The following is a 26,178-nucleotide window of genomic DNA, read 5'->3' on the forward strand; positions in this document are numbered from 1 at the left end:
CAAAAAAGAGAATTGAGATTGCTTGCCCCGTACTGGAATCGAACCAGTGATCTTGTCATTACTAGTGACACGCTTTACCACTGAGCCAACGGGGCGTGTTCGCAATTGGATGGGAACGGAGGAGCCAATGTTGTTTAAAAGGGGATACGATCTGACCCACGACGGAATTGAGGGCATACATAAACAGGTAGTGCTGCCGCCACTCACGAGCGGCGGGGGCCGAACCAAAATTCAATTTTGGCACTAGAAAGTCTGTGCGAAACTACTCCGTACCGAGGAAAGTTACCTAGGTACTTGAGTAAACAGGCCGAAGCAGTTTCAGGGGCTCAAGGACCATAGGATGGCTCTCGTGAGCTCTCAAGCTGCGGACAGGCGCAACACACCCGTTGTAAAAAAAAGACCAGTGCAACCAGGCGCAGATAAATAGGCTCTTCCAGGGCATATGACAGTCCAGGCAACTGAGACAGCTTCTCTATTCAACTGGTATCATGCTATTTATCCCAAAGTCATCGTCCTCGTACGAAAGGAGCCCGAGGCTCAAGCTTCCCCTTTGTTTCCAAAGTACTTCATGTATCGGAAAACGTAATGCCCCCATTTCGCATCAGGTCCCTCGTTGGGCGGAGGCGCGGGTGCGTATTCATCCAAGTCAATGTCCAGAGAGCGTACGGTTTGAAACCCGCACTTCTCATACATCGGCCAGGCGGGCTCTGAGGAGTGAACCCACGCAAAGATGCCTTGATCATCGCAAATGTCAGTCCCCCAGCGCAACAGCGCAGAGCCGACGCCGCGGCCTTGGTACTTGGGGGAAATCGACAGGCCAATGACGAAAAGACATCTCGTTCCTTCTGGCATCACCTCTTCCATCCATGCCTCCAAATCAGCCCCCGTCCGAGCTTGTAGTCGTGTTATGGGGTCTGTTTCCTCCTCCTTGTCAAGCCTTTCCTTTCCATCCCCGTCAATGGCATATTGTTCTTTCTTGTCTTCCGAGTCTGCCTTTGTCTCTTCAGGCTTCTCCAAAGGTAGTGGTTTGCCCTCCATCTTTGGCACCTCCTCAGGCTTGAACCCTCGAAAACCCCAGTTGCACACACCCATGATGTCTCCGCTGTCCTTGTCGACGACTTTGATGGCAATACAGCGCGGGTTGTGCAGCATACTTGGCAGGCTTTCCAATGTCATCTTGTTCATGTCGTAAGGCTCCTTGCCGAGCTTCTTCATTTGAGTCTGGCGGTCATCAACAAAGGCATCCGCAGTGAGTTGGCCAATCTCTGGTACATCGTCCAAACGGACCGCTGCTAGGGTGTATCTTGGTTTGGACATGGCGAGAATGCGATCGCAATTGAACTGACCCCCGGTGGTGCCTTCTGTCTGTGAATGGGGATCGCAGCTCTTCCTTTCGAGGTTGATTCCAGGCGGCCGTTTTATAAATGCTCCCAAAACAGACTGTTCACCAGCTTGCCAAACGTCGCGGCCAGTTGAGTCAACCGGCGCACGAGTTGCTCTAGCGTGTTGGTGGTGGCGGAGAGAGTGAGAACTAGAGTGAGACCTAGAGTGAGACCTAGGGAGTAAGAGTTCGATAGCTCGCTTCGCGGAGCAAGCGTAGAACCGTCTCGGTATAGTCTGGCCCGTCTCCTTGAATATCGCCAATGGCCACGACCTTGTCTCTGGACTTGAGTCCACTGACAAACCGGAACCGCGATTTGGGTATGCCTATAGCATTGCTGAGAGCTTGGACAACAGCCTTGTTGGCCTCGCCATGTCTGGGCTGCGCAGTCACGCACAGTTCAATCGCTCTGTCTGTAACCGCCAATATTCCCTCGCGGTCTTTACTTGTTCCTGCCTTGACACGGAGTTGGAGCTGAACGAATCCGACAGAGAGCGAACCCGATTTGCTGGCTATGAATCTGGCAGCAAGTGGCGAGGCCATTGGAGAAAGCTTTGTCCCTAGATGTAGCAGAGCAGAAACGACAAGCTCAAAGGGGCATGCGTGTGCCGGGTCAGCCTCCCGCCAGTCCCTCGTTGGTACTTGGTTCTCCGATCCGAATATGAGTGTGGCCGACAAACAGGGCCGCAGGAGTTGTGGCGTCTGTCGGGTCGATTGGTGAGGGGTCAGTAGATTGTGACATGGAAGAGAGAGTTAGACTCCAATTTTTGGCCCAGATGCGGAGGATACGGGGCAGCGTGTGTGATAAAGCGCGCCAAGGCCAACTTCGTCGGGCTGCTGGATTCCTGCTCCTTCCTCTCCAACGGCCGAGCCTCTCATGAGGCTCTGCCATCTGGTCCTGCGTCCTCCGTCCTGCGCTCTGCCCATGCTGCCGCATCGTCCGGTCATCCTTTGCTCCTGAACAAAGAATCAACTGAATGAAATGTTTGAGCTCGGCCTGGTCCGTCAACCTGGCCTGCGTTGTGCGGTGCAACGACCGAGGTTGTGGCTCAAGCATCTAGATGGGGCCCCTCCAGTGCCGCGACATCATCACTCGTGGTTGGCGTCCCAGCGGGGTCTTGCCGGCCTGACAGCGCACTCCTCAGCGGCGGCAGCCCCAGCGGCACCCCCGAAGCTACTACCCCCGTTGGCCCTGTCTGGCTGTGGCCCGCCTTCCCTGTTCCCAAGCTGCGTCAGGCCGTCGCCGCATCCCTGTCCGTCCGGTGGGCAATCGACTTTTGCAACATCGACACCATCTGCTTGTCTCTTCCGCTCCTGTGTAAACGAGGCCCAACGCCATCCCATCAGTCCTCCGTCAAGCGCCATGACATCGGCGTACAGCGTGTACCATGGCGCTTCCAACGGTTCCCTCTTACACCATTACTGCCATGGGTCGATGGTCCTGTCTGAACAAAACGTTACCTCGTAAGCTTCCCGGTTGCATCGCGAGCTTGATGTGACGGAGCGAGAGTTTCACTGACCATAGACCAGCCGCCGACAGAATCAAGGCCCTCCACGTTTACGACTTCGATAATACGTGTATGTGCGCCCCCTTGTACGGTCCGCCTCCGCCGTCTGGCGCAAAGCTGGCCATGCTAATCATCCGCCTCCAGTATTCAAAACGCCGCTGCCCAACCCAGCTCTTTGGGCTGGTCCGACAATAGGACTCCTAGCTACCCAGGAAGCCTTCACCAACGGCGGATGGTGGCACGATAACCGTATTCTCGCTGCAACGGGCGAGGGTTTGGAGAAAGAAGAGCCTCGGGCATGGGACGGATGGTGGAATGAAAAAATCGTGCAACTTGTTCAACTGACCATTAAGCAGCCCGACGCTCTGTGCGTGTTGTTGACTGGTCGCTCCGAGAAGGGATTCAGCGAGCTGGTCAAAAAAATGGTTGCCGCCAAGAGTCTTGACTTTGACATTGTTTGTCTCAAGCCGCAAGTCAGCCCGACGAATCAGCGATTTCAAAATACCATGCACTTCAAGCAGCTGTTTCTCCATGCACTCATGGAGACTTACAAGGGGGCTACTGAAATCAGAGTATACGAGGACCGGCCAAAGCACACGAATGGGTTCCGCGAGTTTTTCAGCGAGTACAACCGTCGGCAGACCGCCTCCCCGACCCGTGGCCCTATCGACGCCGAAGTTATCCAAGTAGCCGACACTTCAACCACGCTGGATCCAGTCATGGAGGTTGCCGAAGTGCAACACATGATCAATGTGCACAACAATTCTATTACGCGGCAACCGATGCACCTGCGACCAAACAGACTGCAGATCAAGAAGACCGTGTTCTTCACCAGCTACATGATAAATTCCGAGGATAGCAAGAGGCTTATGAAGCTTGTCCGATTACCATCAGGACTAGCCGGCAACGAACTCAAGATACATGCCAACAATATCCTGATTTGTCCACGGCCCTGCCCCGCAAGCATCCTCGAGAAAGTCGGCGGCATGGGGAGGAAGATGTTGTGGGAGGTGACAGGCACGGCATGTTACGATAACAGCATCTGGGCGGCCTGTGTGCGACCTGTGCCATCCACAGCAGCATATCATACAGACAATCCTGTGCCATTAGTGGTTCTAGCCCTCAGGAAGGGCGCGCGACCCGTGGATGCCGGCAGGATTGAGCACTGGCAGCCGTTGGCAGCTGGACAATCTTTTGTTTTCGAAACCACAGTAGGCGAAAAGGTCATTCTGCGTGTCGAGGAAGAAGACCCCAGAAAGGACGAGTACGAGAGTTTATTTGCAAGCAAGCATTCCAAGAGAAAACGCGTTGGCGATGACGGCTGGGTTGCTAACAGCACACACGGACAATACGGTGGTCGTAATGAATCAAGGGGTTTCCATTCAGGTAGCCGAGGGGGAGGTCGTGGGAGAGCTAATCCCTCTCGAGGCTTCCGCGGCGGTGCCAGAGGAGCAGGCAGGGGTGGTGGGAGAGGCAGAGGTGCTGGTTATCACTACCGATCCCTGGACGATGTCGAGCCTAAGAATCAGCAGCCCGGATATGGCCAACCAGTTAGCTACGACGACGCCTACCCACGTCTGAACCAGCAGCAATCTCAAGCTCTGCCAACAGGTCCGAAAGCTTCCCTTGGCCGCGGAGGATCGTATCAAGGTCGAGGGGGCGGCCGTGGAGGTGGTCGAGGCAGCGGACGTCCCATGGGCGGAGGGCAGGCTGCGAACAACACCGACCTGCAAAGCTACTACTAGTGAGGGAACGGAAAGCATGTTTTATTCGGATTTCATATATAGCGGCCAAGGGAAAGGGATGGACTAAACTTTTGTTTTTTTTTTCCTCAGGCGTCAAGGAGTGCTTCGATACCATCGGCCTCTGATGAAAGAGCATATCGCGGGATCAGGGGATATACAGGAAAGAGTCACAGGTGTGAAATACGCCAGTTTACGATAGTTTGCTTCCGCATTACAATTTTTTTAGAGTAGTAAATGCGTCTATGGTTGCTAAAGGGACGTAGTGACGTACTGTCTTCATCCGCAAGAGGTGCTCAGGGCAAGTGATTAGACCGCTTTGACAATGCGTATTACTGCAAAACGCCTTCGCAGGATATATTGCCCAGATTTATGCGCCATTGACCTTTAGACAAACCCGTGTCATCTGCATAGGATTTTGGGGGTCGCAAATATTTTCCGAAATGCACAGACGTCTACTTACTCGTCGTCACTGCCCTCTTCGTCTTCGTCGTCGTCTTCTTCCTCGGCGTTCTCCAACCATTCAATCAAGACCTTGCAATTCTCCTTCAGCGCAGCCACTCCGTCGCCCTCGGCTGCCCTCTCGTCTTCCCACCAACCAAGAATACCATCTTCCTCCAGGATATCCAGAGTATACAGCTGCTGAAGCATTGCCGCCAACAGAGTACTCAACTTGGCTTGCTCGGGATTCTTGATCTGCCGGAGCGCCTTTTGCGTCGCGAGAATGTACTCGACCTGTTCTGCTTCCTCGCCGCCGACGCCGACTTCGTCGATGAAGGCCGTCGCGCCCTTGTTCGATGTCAATGCCTTCTCCGCCGCCTTGGTGGGTTCTAGGGAGCCGTGCTCCAGAGTCAGAAGCTCGGCGGCTCGGCGAGCAAAGGCCGTGGCCACGGCCTTTCGCACCATGGCGTCGGAGGCGTCGTTGGCAAGACGCAGCCCCATGAACTCGAGCTTCGCGCCGTCGAAATCCTTGGTCTCGCCACGGAGTGCGTCCAAAAGGCCGTGCACCGCGTCAGCATGGAACGACAGCTTGCCGGTGGAGTCGTCCGAGGCAAACGACGAGAGTCGCGACCGCGATGAGGAGGCGGCCCCGGGGGACAAGAAGTGGTCGTCCTCGTCAGCGTCCGAGTCCAGATCAGAGGCCAGTGTGGAAATTGACGACGTTGAAATATTGAAATCGGCAAGTGAGTAGATGAGAGACCTTTGTAGACGCGAGGCGTCCCGCTCGTCCAAATCGACTTCGTCGAGGTCAGCAAAGGCAGCGGCATTTGTGCTGGCACCGAGAAGCTTTGTGTCTCTGGAAATCGGCTCTCCAGAAAGTGTCAGAGCTGACAAGACGCTGCCCTTGCTCAGCACAATATTGTCATCAATCTGAACTCTAGAGCCCACCAGGCAACCAGGAGGTAATGTGCAGCTCTTGCCAATGACTACCCAGTCGCCAATAATAGAGCGTGATATTCTCGTTCCATCTGCAATTGTGGTGTTATCCCAGACTGTCGAGTCCTCCAGTACCACATTCGCACCAATCTTGCAGCCTGTGCCGATAAAGCAGTTGGAGATTTTGGACCCCGGTCCAATGGTGGTGTCCCTGCCAATGACGGCGTTGGCCATACGGGCATCGTGTGCATGAGAAACGTTGTGCTCCATCACGAGTCCGTTTGCATGGCGCTGGTACGTCTGTTTCGGCACAAGATTATTCTCGGGAATGAATGGGAAGGTCCATCGTTCCAGAATGTCACGGCTGATGGCATCGTACATCTGAAGGTTGCTTGCACGGGCCGCGTACCCATCCTCCAAAATCTCTGCGTAAATCATCTTGCCGTTCAACTCCCAATCTTTCAAAACGCCGTGAAGGAAGTTTCTACGGGGAAGCTCGTAGTCGAAACTCTCTGACCACAGCGCCAATACCTCTGGAGTGCAAATATCAATATGCGCGTCGATGAGGTCGGACCGAACTTCATACTCGGTGGACAATTCGTCGGGGATGGCTGGGTCAAGTGCCAAATAGTGGTCGCTTTGCAATGGGGTCATTTCGTCGTACTGCAGACATCGCTGGTTCTTGGCATCAACTGCAAATATCGGCGTGATTCCATTTGTCTTGGTACGGTGGTCCTCGTCGCCACCACTACGCAGGACAACCGTCATAATATTGGCGGCGCTGGTCTCTCTTCGTTTACGGTGTGCTGCCAGAACTCCATCCAGCATGAAATTTGATACCAAGTCTCCATGAACCACTAGGAAGTCACCGTCGACAAGGGATCGCTTATCCAAATCTCGTAATACGTCACCAACCGACCTCGCATCTGACAAACGCACGAACTGGACGACAGAGAAGGGGCATGATCTCGACGTAGCAGCCCATCTTGACCGGCAGATGTAATCTTCGACTTGGTCTGTGAAGGCGCCGCAGTAAATGTACACTTCGTTGACACCGTTCATGGCCAGAAACTCCAGAGTATACTCGATGATTGGCGTGTTCCCCAGTGGTAACAGACACTACCACCACGTCCATTGGTTAGCTAGGTACGGAGTAAGGTGCGGGCATTTCTTTCTGGGCATTCCCAATCACCCATTCGTTCCAACTTACTCTTGGCTTGTCTATCGTAAAGGGCCTGAATCTGTCCTGAAACGAGTCGGCAAGAATCTGGGTAGAACACCATGTTAGCCTCGAACTTCAACCCATCATTTGACAAATGAGCCCTGCCATCCCACGTACGACTGCTTGCAAGACATCCTCGCCTTTGCTCTCGGCGCCAGACTTGGCAGGCTTCTTGCCCTTGGCCGCGCTGTTCTTGCCCTTGTGCGACATGACCGGAGCGACGAGATGGAAAAGTTGGAGAATGAATAGAGCTTGAGCGTGGGGTGAGAGGACCTTGAACTTTGCCCGCCCCATCCCACTCAGAGACGAGGTGACTCAATGCAGGGCTGCGGTGGCTCCTAGCTGCACGACCTTCGATGCCTACCCTATATCAACTGCGATTGATGGATTTTCGACTTGATGGTAGTTAGTAGTACTATCAATGCCGATGACCCTTGCGCCCCGAAAATATTTCTTCGACACAGGTCTCGATGGTCGTCAATATCTAGCTTGATGCGCCCAATACTTGCGAGACCTAATTTGTTGTTGAAAGGTTGGAAAATGAAGACGCCGTGACAGGGGAAAAGGGGGGTGGGGGGGGGGGGGGGGGCGCTCCAACGGCTGGAGTTACAGAAACGGCCTTGATCACATTTTGATTTCTTCAGAGTACGTATGTTATCTTGGGACACGTGATAAATAAGCTAGAGCGGCGATAGCTTTTCCAACTATCGGCTTTCTCTCGCAGTGTCCACCTAATACGTTACTGTATTCGACAAATACCACGCTTAAGAACGAACTGTATCGCCTCGGTACCAACGCTCTTTGTATTTTAGAGACGCTAGCTTATAAAAGCTATATTTTAAAGAGCTTTTATAAAGTATATATCTTGCGTGGTTAGTTACGGTTCCCTAGCCTAGGTACGGCTAAAATATAGTGTTACTACTAGATGCCCTTTATCTAGCCTCCTTTTTTTTTAAAATTCTTTTTTAAACAAGTTAGTAAAAACGTTTAAATTGTTCAATAAAAGCTATTTATTCTTATCATAGTATTAATTAAATCTCTGTACTTTATAATTTGCAGACTCTTATAAACTCTAGAATGATAGTTACATATGCTTCCATGATAGAATCATGCACTTTTACGGGCTCCTCCTCCTCATCTTGGTATGTCTCATTTAATTCCTTTTGTGCAACGAACAGAAGCTCCGCCACCTGCCCAAGGCCACCGGCTTTGGCAAGCACGTCAACACCAACTTCGTAATACACTCGATCTCCATGATAAAATACACTCGGCTCATGTCGCGATTCATCAAGTCTGCAGGTATCTAGAAATGTAGAAAGGCAGCCGTCGTGGTCGTTGTCCCAGCATCGGTCCTCATCGGGTCTCCAAGGCTTCGCTTCCAGGTACCCGGGGTCTACTACGACGTAAAGGGCGTGCAAATTCTCCCAAAGGGACAAGAGGTTCATCAGGGCGTTGAAGCCATAGAATTCTTGGGTGTCCGGCCCTGGCCACACGACAGCCAGGTTGTGAAGAGTCCTCTGAGGTTCCATATATCTGACCGAGGTGGCCAGCCTGTGGCATTGCGACTGCCAGCCTTGCTGGGGCATGAGCAAGTCGCGACGGGCGTCGATTTCATGTCGCAAGCCGCGAAGAGACATTGGCGAATCTGCTTTGCGGCGTTGATAAGCAGCAGCGGCAACGTCGGAGGCAGCCTTGCAGCAGAGGAGGAGTGACGATAGCGTGCTGGTGAATTCGCTCTTTGCCGGACCATTTTTCGCGGCGTTGTAAAGGTGCGCTCGGCATTTGCTGTTTGTGCCGATGGAACCGTCTTCATTTCGGTGCCGCGCTTAAATCGTCAGTTTGGCCAGGTACGCAGTTGCGCATGGGGCTGGTATCGCTGCATTCCATATTGTCTGTTGTAGCTCGATTGGAAGCCGTGCAAATGAAGGAAAGACGGCCATCTGCCGAGTATATTATATTGATGGAAGGAACATAGAAGAACTGCCCCTGCACGGAAGCACATCCTTTTTAACGCTGAGCATTTACTGCGGCCAGGGCAACTGTGTCAGCGCTCCGCACTCTAATTATAGGTCAATCGGGTGGACCCAGACCCAGACCCCTGTCCAAGGTTTTTGCAGGCTGCGCAGCCGGTGGCTCCTTCCATAAAAAGTTCACGCAGTTGTTTATGCCAGGTCCTCACTTTTTCATGAGCTTCTCTGTTGCATTGGCTATAGGAACTCCTACTTTTGCGGCGACTCATAATGCCCAGTATCTCGTGGTACTGCTTATTCTCGATCCACAACGTAATCTTTCTCTTGCCATTGTGGTCCGGGTCAAACTTGCAGAGCATGCGGCCGCGATACGTGTCCTCCAGAGGGTCAAAAATGCACCTTTTGTTGCCTTGATCGTCTATTTCGACGTTTCTGACCTCATCTTGCGCAGGAGGATATTTAACAATCTCCCAGCGGTTTTTGTCTTGGAATTTGGGCATGATTTTGCCAATTTCGTCCTGCATCTTGCCCCAAGCGTCCGTATACGGGTCTTTCAAATACGGTTTCTAACATCATGTACAATATTTCTCAAACCGCCCCCAAATCGACAAGAGTCCCTCGGAAGCCCAGCGGCTCTCGGCTGGATTCTGTCTTGGCGATGACTGCAGATGCGCCCCCAGCCTGCAGAAGGAGCGACAGCTGAGAAATGACCAAAAATAGCACAAGCATATTCCTGTCCGGACTTGAGAAGAAAGTCTGGAGAGGAATAAACTGGTGTGTAGTTGCACCATACATGCGCAAACGAAAAAGGTTCGCAACGGCGGTGCCGCACATGAGGATATACATACGCCGGGAGCGATGTAGGTGACTTTGAGCGGGAGACAGCAACTCCAACTAACTCTAAACAGGGAGGCCCTCATGACCTCGAAGGAGTGTCGCTTTGGGTGTCTGGTCAAGACGGCAAGGATTTTGATGCCGTCTTTTCGGGCGACTTATTACAGAAGCTTCAGGACACCCTAGGCGGTGATTCCTGCAAGGACAAGGGTCATGGAGACGCTTGCTACCAGGCGCTTCACGGCGTCTTGCGGTCGGCAGACATGTCGGTAGACAATGGGCTTGCGAAGCGCGACTTTTACCGGCTGGTATCCAGATCGTTCCTCGTGGTAGGCGCATTTTCGTGAGGCTTGCTTCCATCATTCACGCGCAGTGGCGATTGCTAGAGGACGAAAACCAACACATTCCTCAAGCAGCAGCCAGCTCGGCCGGCGGTTTGGACCGCGGAAGACCATTGACCATATCAGCTGAAGGCTCGTCCATAGTCGTCATTACGCCGACACCCGATCCAACTGCTCCTCCAACAAAGTACGTTTCCCTCCCTGTACTCCGTACGTATATCACAAACACCATCAAGCCAACCCGCGTAGTGGCCCCGCTCCACCTACATACAACAACTCACATCACAAAAGACGACAAAGACTACAAGGTTGGCGACGTCGTCATCAACCTGGATAAAAATGAAGCGACACGTATATCAGACATGATTGGCATGTCGGGCTGCAAGGATGGCGGTCATGGCAAGAAGCGCAGTCTTTCCAGCGGCCTTGCCGCGGCTGGATGCGCCGTTCCCGCGGTCCTTCAGCAAGCCAGGCCCGGAGGCGCGTTGCAGGAGCTCCGCGGTCTTCAACCACGGGGACCGCCGCTCCGATTCCAAGGGGCAGACATTGTCCGGGCCGCCAACGAAGCCCTTGACGTGGCGCGGGAACTTGCACCACTTATAGCCATGTCCCCTGGGCTCATCGACCACCTTGCCATGATGGTGTTTGCGCTAGGTATAGAGGAGTTTGCTGACCACGTCGCCATCGAGACACCATAGACAAGGCCGTGACGCTAAACAACCCCTGCTGCCCATGTTCCAGACACTCCTTGGGTGTTGCACCAGACGTATAGAGCCCACCATGGGGGCCGCGTTGCCAAGACGGTCAGACTTTCTTGAGCCTGACGTCGGAAGCAGATGCGAAACAAATCTCCCAGTCTTCCATGGTCACTAATGGCCGACTCCTTGCGGATGCTAAAGCCGGTTGGTAAAGGATGCTGCCACCATGCTCCCGCAGAAGATGACCGCATTTACCATGTCAGCCGGAACCGCCCGCCAACAGGCCCCCGTCCGGGACTATCAATGGCTACGTTATTCCCCTGCATTCAATCGACTCATTCCGTAGCCTGATCTTCAGAGCAAATGTCGTGTCACCGCCCAATTCCAGTCACATTGTGTGCGGCTTATGCTCGCCGAGATACGCGCCGTCTGTTGTTCATCATCAGGTGGGACGATTGGTTCGTCAAATACCCACGTTGTGCACTCAATAAAAGTTTGTTGTTGATCGACTTCATCGCCGTAGCCCCACAAAACTATCCCGTCTTGGCGCCGCTGCGACGAACCATGTAACTAGCACTACACAAACCCCACATTCGCCTCGGCCCGCCATGGAATGGCCGCGATCCCCGCACGTCACTGATCAGGAGTCAGGACCATGCTAGTTGTGATCAATGGTAGGAAAAAGACAAGGGTTGTTGTTAAGATATCAACGACGGAGTGTGCTAATTTAGCCCAGAGCAAAACCCGGGCGCGTCTCACGATATTACATATCCCTAGCTCACACGACGGCATCACAAAGGAAAAATCATTTTGATCCGCTTGATGACATCTCCTTGCCGGTTTGTCTTGACCATATGAGTGGCATTTACAGACGGAATTTGTGAGAAAGGCCGCTAGTTTCCGTAAGTTGTGACTATTCACCGTCACGAATTGCGTTGCTAGTATATCAAGAGGGCAGTCGTCGTAGAAATGCACCACGTCTGACTTGAATGTTGAATAAGATCCGCGACGTGGCCCTCGAAGAATTTAAAGGCCACCTGCACGACTAATCTTGTCATCGGAGTTTAGGCCGAAGTGCCGACTCGTTCTGATTGAGGCAACGCACGCATCAATCTTGGCACGATACCCCACGACATGTTCAGGGCTTGGAGGATCTCTTGTTCGGATCCAAAAAGGCCGCCGAGACTAGTCGATGTAAGCTCTCTCGTGGGCTCACAGACGGTCAAGGCGCCGGCATACTGTATGCGTACAAGGTATGGTGCCGCATTTGATTGTGCTCCATCCTCGCCTTCAGATCGATATTGCACTTTGTATTCTCCTTTGTCAATATCGAGCTCAACAATACTGATTGATGAGATTGGACTTGAAATCGCTGGCGACTTTGCCTGTTTGCGACGCCAAGTGATCAGTCAAGAAAATCTGAATGATCCGTTTCGCTTTTCTCCCAGCAGATATCTTCTTGCCTTTGCTGACAGAACCTCGATGCTGTTACGACACAGGAAAACGCCTGGTCAGGCTTGGACATAAGCCGCTGGTGGTTCGTCCACAAAGACGATGCTCTTGCCCTGCGTGCCGAAACCATGGCGCATGGGAGATGGGCCTTTGACTGAAGCAGCAAGTCGACCTCCTCCGTCACTCAGCGGCCGCAGAGCATTGTTCTCACGGCGAGTTGCGCTCAAGTCGGGCTGTGCGACATTTGTCCTGGCTGCAATTGATTCCCGCCAGTCAAAGCTGTAGCGACGAAAGGAAGAGTGAACTTGCCTGAATATTCGAACTTCTGCAGGGATCCCTCGACCTCTACGGCGCCCTGGACCTCGTCCGCCAAGACCGCGACTCCCACTTTGCTGGCCGCCTCGTGAAGCGAAATAAAATTGGCAGCCCGACCCAAGATCCCCTGGAGAGCCACGTCCCCTAGGACCCTGTTTCCTGTTGTTGAACTAGATCGAATTGGACTGTATCGTCACAGCTATGAGGGAGGTCACGCCCAAAACAACGTGCTTTGTTGAATATGTAAGACGCTAGTAAACTTGGCGTGAGGACACAACAAAATTGACAACACACAATATAGACAACGATAAAATAGAGAAACGAGGAGACCTTTTTGGAGAACAGGTTGTGTCGAAGTGACTGTTGGCGGAACCCACCGCCTGTCCATGTTGCAACCCCCATCCTCCGCCGGGAGAAACCAATGTCATTTTAAGCATCATGGTCCATGGCAGTGCCCTATTTGTTAAAGAATACCTCAAGTCGTCTCCGGACAACGAAGTGTCTTGCTCGTTGCATTGGTACCCATGTTGGCAATCAACTGCACCCATAGCTAGCCACATCGTCATGGTTTTGCTCCGCCCAGCCCGTGCTTCTTTCCACTCGCCTGTCCACTCGCCATTCCGTGATGCTTATTTAAACGGCTGTGAAAGGTATATTAGTTCTGGCGGATCGGTAGCAAAGTCAACAAGAGGTTCAGTTCCTTGGCATGAGTGAGCACATTGGACGAGACTTGGAACGGTTCGAGTGTGGTTGCGGACTATGAATCCGAGAGTCTCTTAACTTCGGCAGCAACGGAGAGTATCAATCATTAGCGGGAGCTGCCGAGGGTGAGTCTCGGGTGTACATGATGCAGCCGAAAGGGGTAAAGAACACGACAAAGAAGCCATCAAACACTGGCGCAAGGCATCATTGGACATTGTGCATATGCGTCGCGGTAGGCTGAGCCGGAGAGCCGCGTATTGATTCTCAATCCCGGACACCCGAAGGCTGAAGATGCCCCCAATGTGGTTTCACGTAGCGCAAGGCGCACGCCGCCACCGAATACATACAACGGTCTGTCTTGGCGCGTTGAGTCTAAAGGGGTTTCAAGGGGTTTCCAACACCAGCACAGCTAACGGAGAACTGCTTCAACCGGAAAATTTAGCAGACGCGTCTACGGCGTCAACCTGGAGAAGTTTGAATAGAACAAGCCCATGGCGAGAAAGGCTTGTCGGCTCAGGTCGTGGGCGCTGTTGGTTTTCGGCATGTGGCGTGTCCCGAGCATTGCTCTGGGGTGCAGGTGTGACAAGTTTACTAGTGGTACGTATGACGGACTGGGTCCTGTTGCAGATGGCTCTACGAACGAGACGTCGAAATATCTCGGGGCGTGTGCTTAGCAGCATCGTGACATGAAGGATATTGGTGTTGAGGGCGGACTCAGCTGGACCAGCCTAGGAGCGAACAGAGAAGGAGGGGCCCGGGCCTAGACCACGCGGACGGCGGCAGGGTCGTCGACGGCATGCAAAAATGGATAACGGGCTATTACAGCACGAAGGCATGACACAGGTGACGAGGGTGGTGAACCATGGTGGAGTTGCCGACGTTGTGGCCGAGCTAAAACATGGTTGTTTTGTTTCCTGGGCCCATGTCGACGCTTTTCCAGTATGGAGCGAGAGTTTCGACCCCCCATCTCGTTTACTTTCACCTTTTCTTAAGAGGAAAAAAAAAAAAAAAAAAAAAAAGACTGGGGATCTGCTGGTCGCTCGATCCGCGGGCACATCAGGAGGTCCCAAGAGTATCGGAGCCAATCTTGGAAATCGGGGACCCGCCGCCATGGTGACTCTGGAAGTATATTTTAGGTCCTGGTCAACCAAGCCAGCGCGTTGCGTGTTGCGTGTGATTGCATGTTGGATTGCAGCCTGCAGTGTGTAACAAACTCGCAGCCGCGGGAGCGGAAAGTGCGCAAAGGTGTCTCTCGGCTCGACGTGCCAGCATGATTCATTGGCGAGCATGTCAGCTGCGATGGACAGAAGCACCTGGCTCAACTGGTTCATGCCAGGTCGACCGATATTAGCATCCAGTCAGCATCAGCATCTACTTGTCGACCTTCTTCACACAACCGCACTCGCACACTGACGAGGAAAAAAGAACCGAGGGGCCCCACTGTGCGCGGCAGAATGCGCCACACGGTCTCTGGAGCTGCTGCTGGATGGAGAAAACGTCCGACGGTGCAACGGCCACTCCGGAAAGGGAAGGAACATTGAAAGACAGCAGGTGCAAAAAAAGAGCAAATTTGGAGGCTGGAGACGGGGTGGAAATGGGGCACGGGCACCAGATGCCACTAGTCGCAAGGCCAAACCAGAGCGACAAGTAGGCGAACAATGCACGACAGCAACTGGTCTCACGATGCTCAACTGCATGATTCGTCACGGCCACGTGAGAACAACAGGGACGGAGGGCGAAGTGAGCAGTCTGGTGTCCCGATTTCTGGTGGCATCTGGTGGATGTTTTGGTCTCTCCATCCACCAACCAAGTGTGAATTATACGCAACTGCAGCTTGTGGGCATACGTATTCGACCACCCGCTGGCCTTGTTTGACCGTGGTTGAAATCTGTCAAATGTGAGAAATCCGGCAACGTCGGGATCGAGGCTAGGAGAATTTTGCTTCCTGGCTGAGACGCCACGCACACTCAATGCCCCGGTTTTGCGCTGCGCAGCTCCAGTTGTTGTTCAAGTCTTCATCATAGTTGTCGCATCACGTCCGAACAAGGGCATCTGGCGTCCTACGTTCCCGGACTAGTGGGCCAAAATACACCAGGCGGCCATCTTAAAAATTAAGACAAGAGACATGGCTGGCTGGCGGGTCCTCGAAGCGGTACAACCACCACCACCGTACGGAGCCAAGTGCTCGCTCCCTTTTCGATTTCCCAACTCCATCTCCCAGCGTCCGAGGAGCTTGCTTACATGGGCCCATCTAGACGGGGACAGGGATTTTAGGCTTTTGTAGATTTCACCACAGGGGTAGTTTACTTGGTACTATCGACTCTGCACATATTATTACTCCTGCCGCGCATTTTACCAGGACTGAATTTGGACGTCCGTCTCGACATGGGCGCCAGCCAACAACAGTGCCGCCACCCCGTCGGCCAACCGCGCAGCTCGAGCGTGCGGGGCGCAGGTGCTCGACGGGAGTCTGGTGCTGCAGTCTGGTTGCTGCAGGGCACGTATTAGGTGCAGCATGCAGAGAAGCAGAAGCAGAAGCAGCTTCTGGCCTTGGCCAACCAGCGACGCTGAGAGGCAAGGCATGCCAACATGTTTGATTCTCTCAGAGTTCAAAACATGGCCTTTTGCCATGTTGCCATTTGCCATTGCTGATGCGTCCACCCCACCATGCAACCCATTGACTCAATCTTCTACCAGACTCGGCATTGAAAATGTCCACGGCAGCCCTTTGCGACCATGCCCGTGGCCCACGCCCCTCCCCCTCCTCTTTGCCCGACTCCTCTTTCCCTTGTCAATGCCGTATAATAGATCTGGGGCAGGCGTATTGCTCGGCTAGCCAAGGCTGGTGGTGACACCCGATGGCCTCGGATCTACTACCTTTGACGCCACCACGGGTGCATCACACTGTCATCTAGACGAATTTGCGTGTTTTTTTTTTGTTTTTTTTTTTTTTCAAATTTCAGCCGTTCAGAACGTTAATGGCTACCTGCTAAAGTAGGTATGGGATCATTGATGTTCTTGGCAGCGTGTCGGAATCTCGTGTCTACGTCGTCATCTGCGTCGCATGTATACTTGGGGCCCTTTGTTCAAAGTTCAATCCGCATGCTCAAAGTACAAAGTACTGCCTCCCTTGGTACCGTGGGGGACGTAGGTGCGTCTGCTCGCGACGGTAGCGCGGGTGCTAGGGGAAGTACTTCCGCTCGAATTGAATGTTCTGCACATCAACATTTGAGCGCCAAGCTCTGGAGTCGACGAGTTTGGTGGCCGACTGGACGGACGAGATCGAGATGGCCAACCCTGGACATTGATTGGCACGCCATCTTTTTTCGCAACTTGAGGCTGGCGATGCCACAGGTCCCGCGCATACTTCCACCTATTGCTCGAGGGCTGCACTGCAATACTTACCAGCCGAGCAGCTTGGCTTGACACTACTTGGATCCTAGTACCTCAGGTACCTGCCTTGGTATGTGAAATGTTGCGCACACTTGGTCACCCGACTTGACTTCTCTCGAGCAACGCCCCGTAGGTCAGACAAACATTGAGAATGATGCATTTGGGTAGACTCAGCGCTGGGCGACATTGAAACGAAGCCCACCACGTCTGTCCTCCATGTCCATTTGATACCCAGTACGTTATCGATTGATCCTTGCCGGCTCCGGTGCCTCTGGCCCGGTGCGCCCGCCGCCAGCCCCAGCTGGTCCTTGTCGCCACCACAGTCGTGCATTCGGATTTTACTATCACTTGGAGAACCAGGTTCGACAGACATTTTGTCTTGTCAGCCCGTAAATTAATTTTTTTTTCAAGCTGCACTCTAGATATCGTTGCATTATTCACAGCACCGGTTACTCCGTATACTTGTGCTCTCTTCGCGTACCGTCGACCCAAAGACCTGACCTCGACTTCCCCCTGGCAATTTCAGTCCTCTAGTCCTGGCTCCTCAAGTGCCCTCGTTTCTCAGTGGCCTACAGTCTGGTGTGTACCCCGGCCCACCTCTTGTACTTGCCAGGCGCCCCCCCAGCTGTCATCCATCCGTTAGTCGAATGGTCCTTTTCCACAACCTGGGCAACTCGTTCAAATCCACAATCTCACTTTCTTCATCCGTCGTCGACTCTCCCGTCTGTCCCCCAGACCCTTCGCCTCACCATCGCCAATTCCCAATTTTCTTGCCAAGCTACGACCCTATACTGCCCAGGCCGTCGGCGACCGACCTTGCGCTCCCCCCGAGCTTCTGACGCCGACGACTTCTCACTGTGGAGCTTGTACCGGAAACCCTTCCCCGATTACGTCCAGGTGCAGACATACCATCGCCGACAGAAGCCGAGTATACCTCTCCTCTGCCATTCCCTCCCGCGGGCTGCCTTTGCTAGGCAAAACGAGACGGATATCGCAAGTCTTCCCGTCCGGCCTCCGAGCGCGTACACAAACGCTCGCCACCGGTGACGAACCTTTGGGCTTCGGTCCGGCGCAATCATCTTCTCCCAACCCGACAATGTCGGGAAGCGAGGTACCCGCTGCCACCGGCGGCAGCAACAATTCCAGTGAATTCGTACGTTTTTTCTGTTACCCAATGCTTGTGTTCAAAATGTGAATTTCTTCATTGGTTAACTCACTGTTCCCTCGAAACAGGTTCGCAAACTCTTCCGGTATTATCCATCCATGACCTTCCCCTCCCCCGCTCGAGCTAAATGGCCGATGGTGCTGATCACAACTCTCACAGCATGTTGGAGGACCCGTCACATCAAGATGTAGCCCGATGGGGGAAAGACGGCGATTCATTCGTCGTGGTAGAGGTGCGACACATGTCTCGTCAATCGTCTTTCAACACGAGTGGCCCAAGATGCGTTTCGAGACTGACAGTATTTCTATCCCGGCATAGGGCGAGAAGTTTACCCGATCTATTCTTCCTAAACACTTCAAGCACAGCAACATGTCCAGTTTTATTCGGCAATTGAACAAATACGATTTTCACAAAGTAAAACCGTCAAGCGACAGCGAGTCGTCCAACCCGGGCGGAAATGTATGAAGGCGCATTGGACTGTACATCGAGCACGGGATACTCAAGACTAACTTCGTTTGCGCTTACAGGTATTGGAGTTCAAACACCCCTACTTTCGCGCCGACAGCAAGGATGGCCTTGACAACATTCGGCGGAAAGCCCCCGCCCCCAGGAAGCCCCAAGTCACCGAGGACTTTACCACAAGCCAGCATGTCAGTGTCGTAACGGAACAACTAACCGCGACGCAGCAGCAGGTTCAGCAACTGCAGGAGTTGTATGCCGAGGTTTCCCAGGCCAACCGGCTGCTGGTGAATGAGGTCATGACTTTACAAAAGATGGTCAATGCCCAGAAACAGGCACAGTACGAGATGCTCAATTATCTTTCTCCCTACGATGGGAGAAGTCGAGGCATCATGGGACAGTCGATGAATTCAAATGGCTCCAACGATGTCGAAGATGGCGTGCCGGAACTGCGCAGAGCGCGAGAACTTCTTTCTAGTGTGGCTCCCGACGCCGTATCCGACCGAGAACTCGAGCGCCTTCATGGCATATACGCCGCTCCATCTGAATCTGCGGCTCTGATCACGCCCGTCACCATGCCTCTCATGCACGACCCCATGACGGACCTTAGTCGGTATCCCGTCTACCCTGTGGGGCAGACCGTCGGTATTGATCCGTTTCAACCTGACCATATTCACAAGATTCCATTCGCGATTCCCAATGAAGGCACCCCGAGCACCGCTTTGTCGAGTGAGGCAACCATTTCAGCTCCTGCACCCATCTCCAACGTTCCGGTAACAACTGGGCTGGGCACGGATCGAGCAACACCCATGTGGGGTCCAAAAAAGCCGCAGGTCCTTCTCGTCGAAGATGATCAGACTTGCGCCAAGATCGGCATCAAGTTTTTGAATTCGATGGGATGCGAGGTCGAGCATGCTGTAAGTTTTGTAAACCAAAAGAGCTCCCTAGTGACGTTGGGACGATTTCTGAGTATCGCGTGCATAGAACTGCCGATGCTAATTCGTCACAGCTGAATGGCGCTGATGCCTACACCCGCGTCAGCAATTTAGGCCGGGATCATTTCGACTTGATGTTCATGGACATTATTATGCCTCGGCTCGATGGTGTTTCGGCAACCATGTACATTCGCCGACATTGCCCCACGACTCCCATTATTGCGATGACTTCGAATATCAGGCCTGATGAGGTTAACGGATACTTTGAGCATGGTAAGAACCCCCCCGCAACGACCCGAGACCCAATTAGAAACTCTGTGTGTCCTGGGTACGTAGACTAACGACGCCACGTGAAGGCATGAACGAAGTATTAGCAAAGCCTTTCACTAAAGAAGGAATGCTCAAATCAGTCCGGACGCATTTGGCTCATCTCCTCAAGGATCCCCCAGAGCAGTCGGAAGCTGGGTTTATGATGAGCAACGTTTCCTATGTGGCTGCCGCTCCCCCATCGCTCAAGTTTGAGTCGAGCACGCCGCCTGGAGGCAATAGCTCTGGCTGGTCCCCAAGTCATATGGGTCCAAGCAATGTCGACCAGTGGAATGGCATGATAAATGGGGGGAATCAATACAGTATAGGCCGTTCCAACTTCCCAACCACGGATCACGACAGCCCACCTGAGAAGCGCCAGAGACTCAACATTTCCCAAGCCAACTATGGTTGAGGGCAAGGCCAAGACTCTTATTATTATTTTTTTTATTTCGGCGAAATGGAGAGTCTAATTCTCTCTCCTTTGGTGACGAGATTCATTCGGTTCGATTGCCATATACCGGAGCCTAATTCTAAAAAGCAGTTTTGCTCATTGATGGAGCAACGATTAATTTGCTCCTCCAGATATTCCAATTCGATCGGTCGCATGTGGCGTCCCAAGTATTGGTCTCGGATGGAGGTGCTCTTCGAAGAGGAGACGTAATGCGAGACGGCGGAATTTGCATGTCGTTTTCAAAAACCAAAAGTTTCAGGCGGGTGTGCTGGGGACGCGTTTGGATACGGGGACTATTTTGAATTAATGATATCCTCGCGGTCTCTTGGTAATGAAGGCCATTTTTAGATGAAGCTGTGCAAGGGCACGAGGGCATTCACATAGGAAGCGATTTTGTATACAAAACCTGTGGAACATGTCAACTTAATTCGAAAAGAAAAAAAAAGGAAGCCGCAGTATATATAGGCGCCGTCAACGTCATCTTACCATTTCTTTTTTTGCATGCCAAGAGTGCTGGAAGTCGCACACATTGACCCAACTGCCTGCCATGATGCCTGACGAGTGCGTGCCTTGCAAGAAGTGCTGGATGAAGAATGTTTTGGTCAAGAGTTTGTGGATTGAGAAGAATCAGCACCACGAGGCGGCACTATGGCATGCACCTTTTCCCCCTTGGGATCACAAGTTACAACAGAGGCCGTATCGAGGTTCTTGAAAGTGAGGGGGGGCGAGGGAGAGAGGGCATCGGGCTGATATAATAATAGCGACCAGCTCCAGACTGTGGCGCCAATCTCCTGGTCCGGGATCCCGGCTCCGGGCTGATGGTCCATCACGGTCTGGACCGGCGCGTAGGCGGGGTCTTGTCGGAGCCTCGGGGCCACGGCGAAGCGGGTTGGACGACTCATGACAGCAAACAACATGAGTTTTTGCTTGGCAAAGGAAGGGTGGGCACAGACTTTTGCCGGCCGAGAAAGGGTGGTTCGGGCCGCTAGGGGGTCTGGAATCTTTGAGGAGGCAGGCTTGTTGACGATCAATATTATGACGCCGATCCCCCCCCCCCTTTTTTTTTATTTTCCCACCAGACCCCTTTGGAAAAACCCAGGCACGCGGTACCACGTACCTGGGTCCATCAGGCAGCGGCGCAACGAGGACCGAGGACCGAGTACCGGGTACGGCGTGGCAGGGGGGACACGTTGAAGATGGATGGCTGGACAAACGGCATGGCGAGGAACGGGCTGCCACATATCGTGTAGCCGAGGAAACAAACGGCTGTTTGCTCGACGCCCCGGAGTCCCTGGGGCCCTGGGGAGATTCTAGGCCCCAGTTCGACACGCCAAGGACGCAAGCCGTGCAGGAAATAACCATGCAGTCTGACCATGGCCGTTCCACGGACAACCAACAATGTTTATCAGATTGCACGGCTACTAGCACTAGGCAAACGGTGACGTCTGCGGCTGGAGAGGGCGAGAAGGGATCCGTCCAGATGCGTTTTGACGGCAACGAGAAGCGGGCCTTTACAGGAAGAATGGTCCATGGTCGTGCAGGGTCTCGTTTTCTGGAAATTTGGGGGGTGGCACACGGACAAGTCGCCGACACGTCCGTCCCATCTTCTCCGCTGGTGGTGAGATTTGCGTCTTTGGAAAACCAAAACCAGTCTAGTTTGCTCGAGAAAAACCGACATGAGACGGGTCGCGTCCCAGCCTGTCGAGCCCGCGACAGGTACTCACCAAGCATCTTGATGGCTGTGTCAAAAGGCGAGCTGTTGTGATAGTAAGAACGGTAGTCTAGACCGTTTGATGACGTGCATCTTCTCCATCTTTGACGGGTCTCGAATTCGCCAAGGAGCTCCCTTTAGCGTTGAACCGAGGGATGCGACCCCGAAATACGACCGGGGTTGTTTGTGGGACATGGGGACGTAACACTTGTACGTTCTGTACGACGCGCAAAAAGCGCAAAGTGCCTGATTTGAAAGAAGAGCAAGATTGGCAAACGGGCTGTGTCGGCCAGTGCGACCAGGTGGTTGCGGTGAGGAGCAGACTTGTTGCTCGAGTACTTCCGTACGGGAGTATTTTGCGAGATTCGATGTTTGGACATTAGTGGCCATGTCTGTGGCTGATACTCGTGGCTATGGCTGTGGCTGGTACTAGTCAAGTCGTGACCGTCTAAAAATCCATTTACGCGCCCAAAGACGCGTCTGACGCGCTCTCTGCTGAACCTCACAACCGATACCTCCAGTGCCTTGCGCTTCATCGCACCAAGATTCGACCGACCTTGCCATCCGTAGACCCTCTCGGCACTCAGTTTGAATCTGAAATGCCACACTCAATTACTGACGCAAAGTCGTCTCCAGGTGCCGTCAAGGACGAACCCATGGACGACTCTGGTGTTCCTGGCCGCATTGGCCCGGCTGCCAGTGACGACGACGATGTTGACATGGACGATACAGATGATGTCGCTGTCATCAGGAAGGACATCAAGCTTACCGATATGGTTGATACCGACGACTCGGACGACGAAGAGTTTCCTAGTTCTGCGCCAGTCAAGCAACCGCCCTCTAGCCCTCCGGCCAGGATACCATCCCCAACGTAAGTTGCGAGGCTCTCTTTTTTTTGTGTTGCCTTTGTGTCATTGACACCTCCCCGGATGATTACTAGTGATTACAAAAAATATTGACCAGTCCTATACAGTGACATTGGTGCGTTAAAAGCATCCGATCCTGAGGTTATGAGGAGTTTCTACCAACGTCTGTTTCCGTGGCGCCAGCTCTTCCAGTGGCTAAATCATAGCCCAACTCCCACCAACGACTTTGGAAATCGAGAGTTCGCCTTTACTCTCCAAAATGACGCGTACCTGCGATATCAATCGTTTGCAACAGCTGATCTGTGCGTACAGCACCGCTCTTTCGCATCAACACCCCCCACCTTCTTTCTGCTCGCCTGTTGCGGTACTAACATGATTCTTCCTAAAGGCTCCGCAAAGACGTCCTCCGTCTCATGCCCTCACGTTTCGAAATCGGTCCTGTGTATTCTACGAATCCGCGAGACCGCAAGATGCTCCGCAACTCATCTGCTTTCAAACCACTCGCCAAGGAACTCTGCTTCGATATCGATTTGACCGACTATGACGACATTCGAACCTGCTGCGACAAGGCCAACATTTGTAACAAGTGCTGGAAGTTCATGACCATGGCTATCAAGGTGGTTGATGTTGCACTGCGTGAAGACTTTGGCTTCAAGCACATCATGTGGGTGTACTCGGGTCGACGTGGTGCCCACGCTTGGGTATGCGATAAGAAAGTTCGCAGTTTAGACGATCAGAAGAGGAAGGCGATTGCCGGCTATCTTGAGGTTGTCAAGGGAGGAGCACAAAGTGGCAAAAAGGTCAACGTTCGGAGACCATTGCACCCTCACTTGGCGTAAGTTTGCTCCTTTATCTTAAGCTTGGCAACATCCGTGACGGGGTTGTTGTACGAGTACTAACAAAGGCCGCAGTCGAAGCCTTGAGATTCTCAAGACGCACTTCCAGGAAGACGTTCTGGAAGTACAAGACCCCTGGGGCACAGAGGAACGATATGAGAAACTCTTGCAATTACTTCCCGATCGCATCCTGAACGAATCCCTACGTCGTAAATGGGATGCCGCCCCTGGAAGAGCTTCAGTATCCAAATGGGCTGACATTGACGCTGTGGCCAAGACTGGCGCTAGCAAGAACCTGGATGCGCGGGCGCTCCTTGAAGCAAAGCAGGACATTGTCCTTGAATACACCTACCCACGACTCGATATCGAAGTTAGCAAGAAACTCAACCATTTGCTCAAGAGCCCCTTCGTAGTGCATCCCGGAACCGGCCGTGTGTGTGTGCCAATTGACACCAGAGAACTCCAAGATTTTGATCCCTTGACAGTTCCTACCGTCCAGGAACTTCTCGGGGAGATTGATTCTTGGAAAGGAGACGACGGTGCCGCAAGTCAGGACGACAGTGGCAAAGGTATCTCGGATTGGGAAAAGACGAGCCTCAAACCGTATGTCGAATATTTCCGGTCATTTGTCAACGGAATCATGAGGGAGGAGGGAGATGTGCGAATAAAGAGGGAAAGGGAGAACACGATGGATTTCTAACGTTGAACAAATGGATAGAGTATGCTTGTGGGACAATGAAGCATTCCATGGGGATCATACATGATGCATTCCAGTGAAGATCTTTATCCATTGACCTTTTGTTTTGCGATATAACTGTAATGAACAAGGCTATAAATTGGCTGGCGTAACCACAAGTCTTATATATATACCTGGACCTTTTTGTGTCTTCTTTTTTTAATTCCGTTCTCAGCTCTCCTTTGGGTCTTGACCATTGCTGCCCTTGGCCTCGTCCTCTCCATTCTTCTCTCCGTCCCCATCCTGATCTCCTTCATCTCCATCTTCATCGCCATTACCCGTCTTCTCCTCATCCCCGTCTGCAATCATCTCAACCCCTTTTCGTTTCGGAATGACGCGCATAAACGCCTCGGCCCAGTCCTCGCACTCCAGCCACCGCAACATAATCTCCACCACATGGTTCGTAGCGAGAATCTGCCGCGTCCGCAGCTTCATATACTGCCCTATCGGCAACCTGGCCGTGCGAATGCCCCTTTCCACGGCGCGTCTGTAACACAGTCCCTTTTCGCGGTTCTTGTCCACCAGCCCGCCAATGACATAACTCGTGTTTGGCTCCAGCCTCTCCAGCGTGTAGGGCGACTCGGACGTCAGATAGACCACATCCGCGTACTCGTCGTTGAGCTCGGGCACCGGCCCGGACAGGGGGAACGGCTCCCTCTCGTCCTTTTCCCACCTGGCCGGCCTGCCCACACTCCTCTGCAAGGCGTCAATCATCTCGCCCCCCGCGGACCTCATGCCCTCCCGCGCCCGCGCCGCCGCGGCCAGGAAGTCGCCCTCTTCGAAGCCGACCCCCTTCCAGTGAGCGTGCTGGTTCTCCATGGCCGTTTCGAACCGCTCCTTGAGCTTGCCCCGCCACCCGCTGACCCAAAGGTGAGACTTGTACTTGAAGTTGCGGTTCTCCGAGTAGCACCGCGTCACCTGGCTCGACAGCGAAATCCGCTCCTTGTCCGTCATGTACTCCTCAAAGTCGCAGTCGAGAATGAGCGAGACGGGGACAAGGCGCGCGGGCGTCTTCTTGGCGAACAAGACGGCAGGGTCGGCTCCCTGGGCCAGCAGCTCTGCTCGCTCCTCGCGGCGGCGGGCCTTGCTGGCCACGCGCTTCTCTCGCCGGCGTCGCTTGCGGTCCTCCCGGCCGTCCTCCCATTCTTGTGCGCGCCGGAGACGCTTGAGCGCGTTCTTGGAAATGGGTGCCGCCGGCTCTGCATTTTCTGCCCCGGCTGTGCCTGTCTGAGCCGCTGGCGTGGTGGTACCTCGGGGTTGTTGCTGGTCGTCTTGCGCCGTCTGGCCGCTGGTGGTAGTGGCTCCGGGAACGTCCATTGGTCTCTTCTTTTTCAGCGTGATTCCTCTGGCAATTTCCGGTGGAACTTTGGGACTTCTGCTGGATGTAGTTTCTGGACTATGCGGATATTTATGGTGGACTCTTATGGTATGTATACTCGTCAATGAGTTGCGACTTATATGGAATGACCCAAGAAAAATTTGTTGGTTTATGCAGAAGCTTGCTCCGGGATTGACCAACAGGGAGTAACATATACAACAGGCATGTAACAAGAAGAACCAATTTGGCAGCTTGCTAGAATTTAAAAAAAACCTATTTCAAAATGTTAATTTTGCCTGGGTTGAGCCCAGTCGCGCGCTGAGCTCACTCACCTGTCGTGTGAGCACAGGGAAGAATCAAATTGTTGGTGAGCCGCCTCAGCTTGACCAATCCTAAACCTTCCCAGCTAAAAAGTGGAGACGCCTGCACCCAAGCTCCGGCCCAGCCAATCTGCATC

At 53.2% G+C, this 26,178-nt stretch overlaps 12 protein-coding genes and 1 non-coding gene across 17 annotated transcripts; 6 read left to right on the forward strand and 7 right to left on the reverse strand.

Annotated features, from left to right (window-relative positions):
• Window positions 1-23: 23 nt before the first annotated feature.
• On the reverse strand, window positions 24-95 carry J3458_018769. The gene has a single exon. It is a non-coding gene; the product is annotated as a tRNA-Thr (tRNA).
• A 442-nt stretch (window positions 96-537) lies between these two features.
• Window positions 538-1,317, reverse strand: J3458_018770 (uncharacterized protein; the record flags this gene model as incomplete). Its single annotated transcript, XM_007812825.2, has 1 exon — window positions 538-1,317. The coding sequence occupies one exon, from the start codon at window positions 1,315-1,317 to the stop codon at window positions 538-540; it is 780 nt and encodes a 259-aa protein (XP_007811016.1).
• Window positions 1,318-1,555: 238 nt separating this feature from the next.
• J3458_018771 (uncharacterized protein) lies at window positions 1,556-1,924 on the reverse strand (the record flags this gene model as incomplete). Its single annotated transcript, XM_007812824.1, has 1 exon — window positions 1,556-1,924. One exon carries the CDS (start codon window positions 1,922-1,924, stop codon window positions 1,556-1,558), a length of 369 nt encoding a protein of 122 aa, XP_007811015.1.
• Window positions 1,925-2,266: 342 nt separating this feature from the next.
• On the forward strand, window positions 2,267-4,831 carry J3458_018772 (uncharacterized protein). 2 transcript variants are annotated; one of them, XM_007812823.2, is made up of 3 exons: window positions 2,267-2,845; window positions 2,912-2,959; window positions 3,034-4,831. In XM_007812823.2, the coding sequence occupies exons 1-3, from the start codon at window positions 2,770-2,772 to the stop codon at window positions 4,632-4,634; spliced, it is 1,725 nt and encodes a 574-aa protein (XP_007811014.2). In that variant the 5' UTR covers window positions 2,267-2,769; the 3' UTR covers window positions 4,635-4,831. The 2 variants fall into 2 exon arrangements, with proteins under 2 accessions (XP_007811014.2, XP_065973588.1); XM_066121233.1 differs by having other exon boundaries at window positions 2,912-4,831.
• Window positions 4,832-7,773, reverse strand: GCD6 (translation initiation factor eIF-2B epsilon subunit, GEF). Of its 2 annotated transcripts, XM_066121234.1 has the most exons (3): window positions 7,348-7,773; window positions 7,219-7,275; window positions 4,832-7,127 (listed from the first exon to the last, which is right to left on the reverse strand). In XM_066121234.1, exons 1-3 carry the CDS (start codon window positions 7,522-7,524, stop codon window positions 5,091-5,093), a joined length of 2,271 nt encoding a protein of 756 aa, XP_065973589.1. In that variant the 5' UTR covers window positions 7,525-7,773; the 3' UTR covers window positions 4,832-5,090. The 2 variants fall into 2 exon arrangements, with proteins under 2 accessions (XP_065973589.1, XP_065973590.1); XM_066121235.1 differs by having other exon boundaries at window positions 7,219-7,773.
• A 462-nt stretch (window positions 7,774-8,235) lies between these two features.
• Window positions 8,236-9,219, reverse strand: J3458_018774 (uncharacterized protein). The gene has a single exon (XM_007812821.2). The coding sequence runs from the start codon at window positions 8,865-8,867 to the stop codon at window positions 8,277-8,279; it is 591 nt and encodes a 196-aa protein (XP_007811012.2). The 5' UTR covers window positions 8,868-9,219; the 3' UTR covers window positions 8,236-8,276.
• Window positions 9,220-9,405: 186 nt separating this feature from the next.
• On the reverse strand, window positions 9,406-9,927 carry J3458_018775 (uncharacterized protein; the record flags this gene model as incomplete). The annotated part of the gene is given in 2 exon segments (XM_066121236.1): window positions 9,406-9,437; window positions 9,454-9,927. The coding sequence occupies 2 exon segments, from the start codon at window positions 9,722-9,724 to the stop codon at window positions 9,406-9,408; spliced, it is 303 nt and encodes a 100-aa protein (XP_065973591.1). The 5' UTR covers window positions 9,725-9,927.
• A 105-nt stretch (window positions 9,928-10,032) lies between these two features.
• Window positions 10,033-11,073, forward strand: J3458_018776 (uncharacterized protein; the record flags this gene model as incomplete). The annotated part of the gene is made up of 3 exons (XM_066121237.1): window positions 10,033-10,060; window positions 10,113-10,363; window positions 10,408-11,073. 3 exons carry the CDS (start codon window positions 10,033-10,035, stop codon window positions 11,071-11,073), a joined length of 945 nt encoding a protein of 314 aa, XP_065973592.1.
• Window positions 11,074-12,207: 1,134 nt separating this feature from the next.
• On the forward strand, window positions 12,208-12,600 carry J3458_018777 (uncharacterized protein; the record flags this gene model as incomplete). The annotated part of the gene is made up of 1 exon (XM_066121238.1): window positions 12,208-12,600. One exon carries the CDS (start codon window positions 12,208-12,210, stop codon window positions 12,598-12,600), a length of 393 nt encoding a protein of 130 aa, XP_065973593.1.
• A 4,724-nt stretch (window positions 12,601-17,324) lies between these two features.
• On the forward strand, window positions 17,325-20,956 carry SKN7 (kinase-regulated stress-responsive transcription factor skn7). 3 transcript variants are annotated; one of them, XM_066121241.1, is made up of 5 exons: window positions 17,325-18,088; window positions 18,169-18,185; window positions 18,260-18,332; window positions 18,419-18,559; window positions 18,628-20,661. In XM_066121241.1, the coding sequence occupies exons 1-5, from the start codon at window positions 18,032-18,034 to the stop codon at window positions 19,570-19,572; spliced, it is 1,233 nt and encodes a 410-aa protein (XP_065973596.1). In that variant the 5' UTR covers window positions 17,325-18,031; the 3' UTR covers window positions 19,573-20,661. The 3 variants fall into 3 exon arrangements, with proteins under 3 accessions (XP_065973596.1, XP_065973594.1, XP_065973595.1); XM_066121239.1 differs by having other exon boundaries at window positions 17,325-18,559; window positions 18,628-20,956; XM_066121240.1 differs by having other exon boundaries at window positions 17,325-19,476; window positions 19,569-20,661.
• A 658-nt stretch (window positions 20,957-21,614) lies between these two features.
• J3458_018779 (uncharacterized protein) lies at window positions 21,615-22,019 on the forward strand (the record flags this gene model as incomplete). Its single annotated transcript, XM_066121242.1, has 1 exon — window positions 21,615-22,019. The coding sequence occupies one exon, from the start codon at window positions 21,615-21,617 to the stop codon at window positions 22,017-22,019; it is 405 nt and encodes a 134-aa protein (XP_065973597.1).
• Window positions 22,020-22,564: 545 nt separating this feature from the next.
• PRI1 (p48 polypeptide of DNA primase) lies at window positions 22,565-24,367 on the forward strand (the record flags this gene model as incomplete). Its single annotated transcript, XM_007812818.2, has 4 exons — window positions 22,565-22,836; window positions 22,939-23,133; window positions 23,220-23,666; window positions 23,743-24,367. The coding sequence occupies 4 exons, from the start codon at window positions 22,565-22,567 to the stop codon at window positions 24,365-24,367; spliced, it is 1,539 nt and encodes a 512-aa protein (XP_007811009.2).
• A 129-nt stretch (window positions 24,368-24,496) lies between these two features.
• On the reverse strand, window positions 24,497-26,053 carry TRM10 (tRNA (guanine(9)-N(1))-methyltransferase). Its single transcript, XM_007812817.2, has one exon. The coding sequence runs from the start codon at window positions 25,718-25,720 to the stop codon at window positions 24,575-24,577; it is 1,146 nt and encodes a 381-aa protein (XP_007811008.1). The 5' UTR covers window positions 25,721-26,053; the 3' UTR covers window positions 24,497-24,574.
• Between the last annotated feature and the right edge of the window lie 125 nt (window positions 26,054-26,178).

Source organism: Metarhizium acridum, assembly GCF_019434415.1.
Source record: "Metarhizium acridum strain ARSEF 324 chromosome Unknown scaffold_555, whole genome shotgun sequence".
Classification (NCBI taxonomy): Eukaryota; Fungi; Ascomycota; class Sordariomycetes; order Hypocreales; family Clavicipitaceae; genus Metarhizium; species Metarhizium acridum.

What these genes read in the sequence shown, in the direction of transcription:
- J3458_018772 (XM_007812823.2), top strand. Translation starts at nt 2,770, where the DNA reads ATGGCGCTTCCAACGGTTCCCTCTTACACCATTACTGCCATGGGTCGA. An exon ending in TCTGAACAAAACGTTACCTC is followed by an intron (nt 2,846 to 2,911) that starts GTAAGCTTCCCG and finishes ACCATAGACCAG; the next exon opens with CCGCCGACAGAATCAAGGCC. An exon ending in TTACGACTTCGATAATACGT is followed by an intron (nt 2,960 to 3,033) that starts GTATGTGCGCCC and finishes ATCCGCCTCCAG; the next exon opens with TATTCAAAACGCCGCTGCCC.
- GCD6 (XM_066121234.1), bottom strand. Translation starts at nt 7,524, where the DNA reads ATGGGGCGGGCAAAGTTCAAGGTCCTCTCACCCCACGCTCAAGCTCTA. An exon ending in AGGATGTCTTGCAAGCAGTC is followed by an intron (nt 7,276 to 7,347) that starts GTACGTGGGATG and finishes TGTTCTACCCAG; the next exon opens with ATTCTTGCCGACTCGTTTCA. An exon ending in TTACGATAGACAAGCCAAGA is followed by an intron (nt 7,128 to 7,218) that starts GTAAGTTGGAAC and finishes ACGTGGTGGTAG; the next exon opens with TGTCTGTTACCACTGGGGAA.
- J3458_018774 (XM_007812821.2), bottom strand. Translation starts at nt 8,867, where the DNA reads ATGTCTCTTCGCGGCTTGCGACATGAAATCGACGCCCGTCGCGACTTG.
- SKN7 (XM_066121241.1), top strand. Translation starts at nt 18,032, where the DNA reads ATGTCGGGAAGCGAGGTACCCGCTGCCACCGGCGGCAGCAACAATTCC. An exon ending in ATTCATTCGTCGTGGTAGAG is followed by an intron (nt 18,333 to 18,418) that starts GTGCGACACATG and finishes ATCCCGGCATAG; the next exon opens with GGCGAGAAGTTTACCCGATC. An exon ending in CGTCCAACCCGGGCGGAAAT is followed by an intron (nt 18,560 to 18,627) that starts GTATGAAGGCGC and finishes TTGCGCTTACAG; the next exon opens with GTATTGGAGTTCAAACACCC.
- TRM10 (XM_007812817.2), bottom strand. Translation starts at nt 25,720, where the DNA reads ATGGACGTTCCCGGAGCCACTACCACCAGCGGCCAGACGGCGCAAGAC.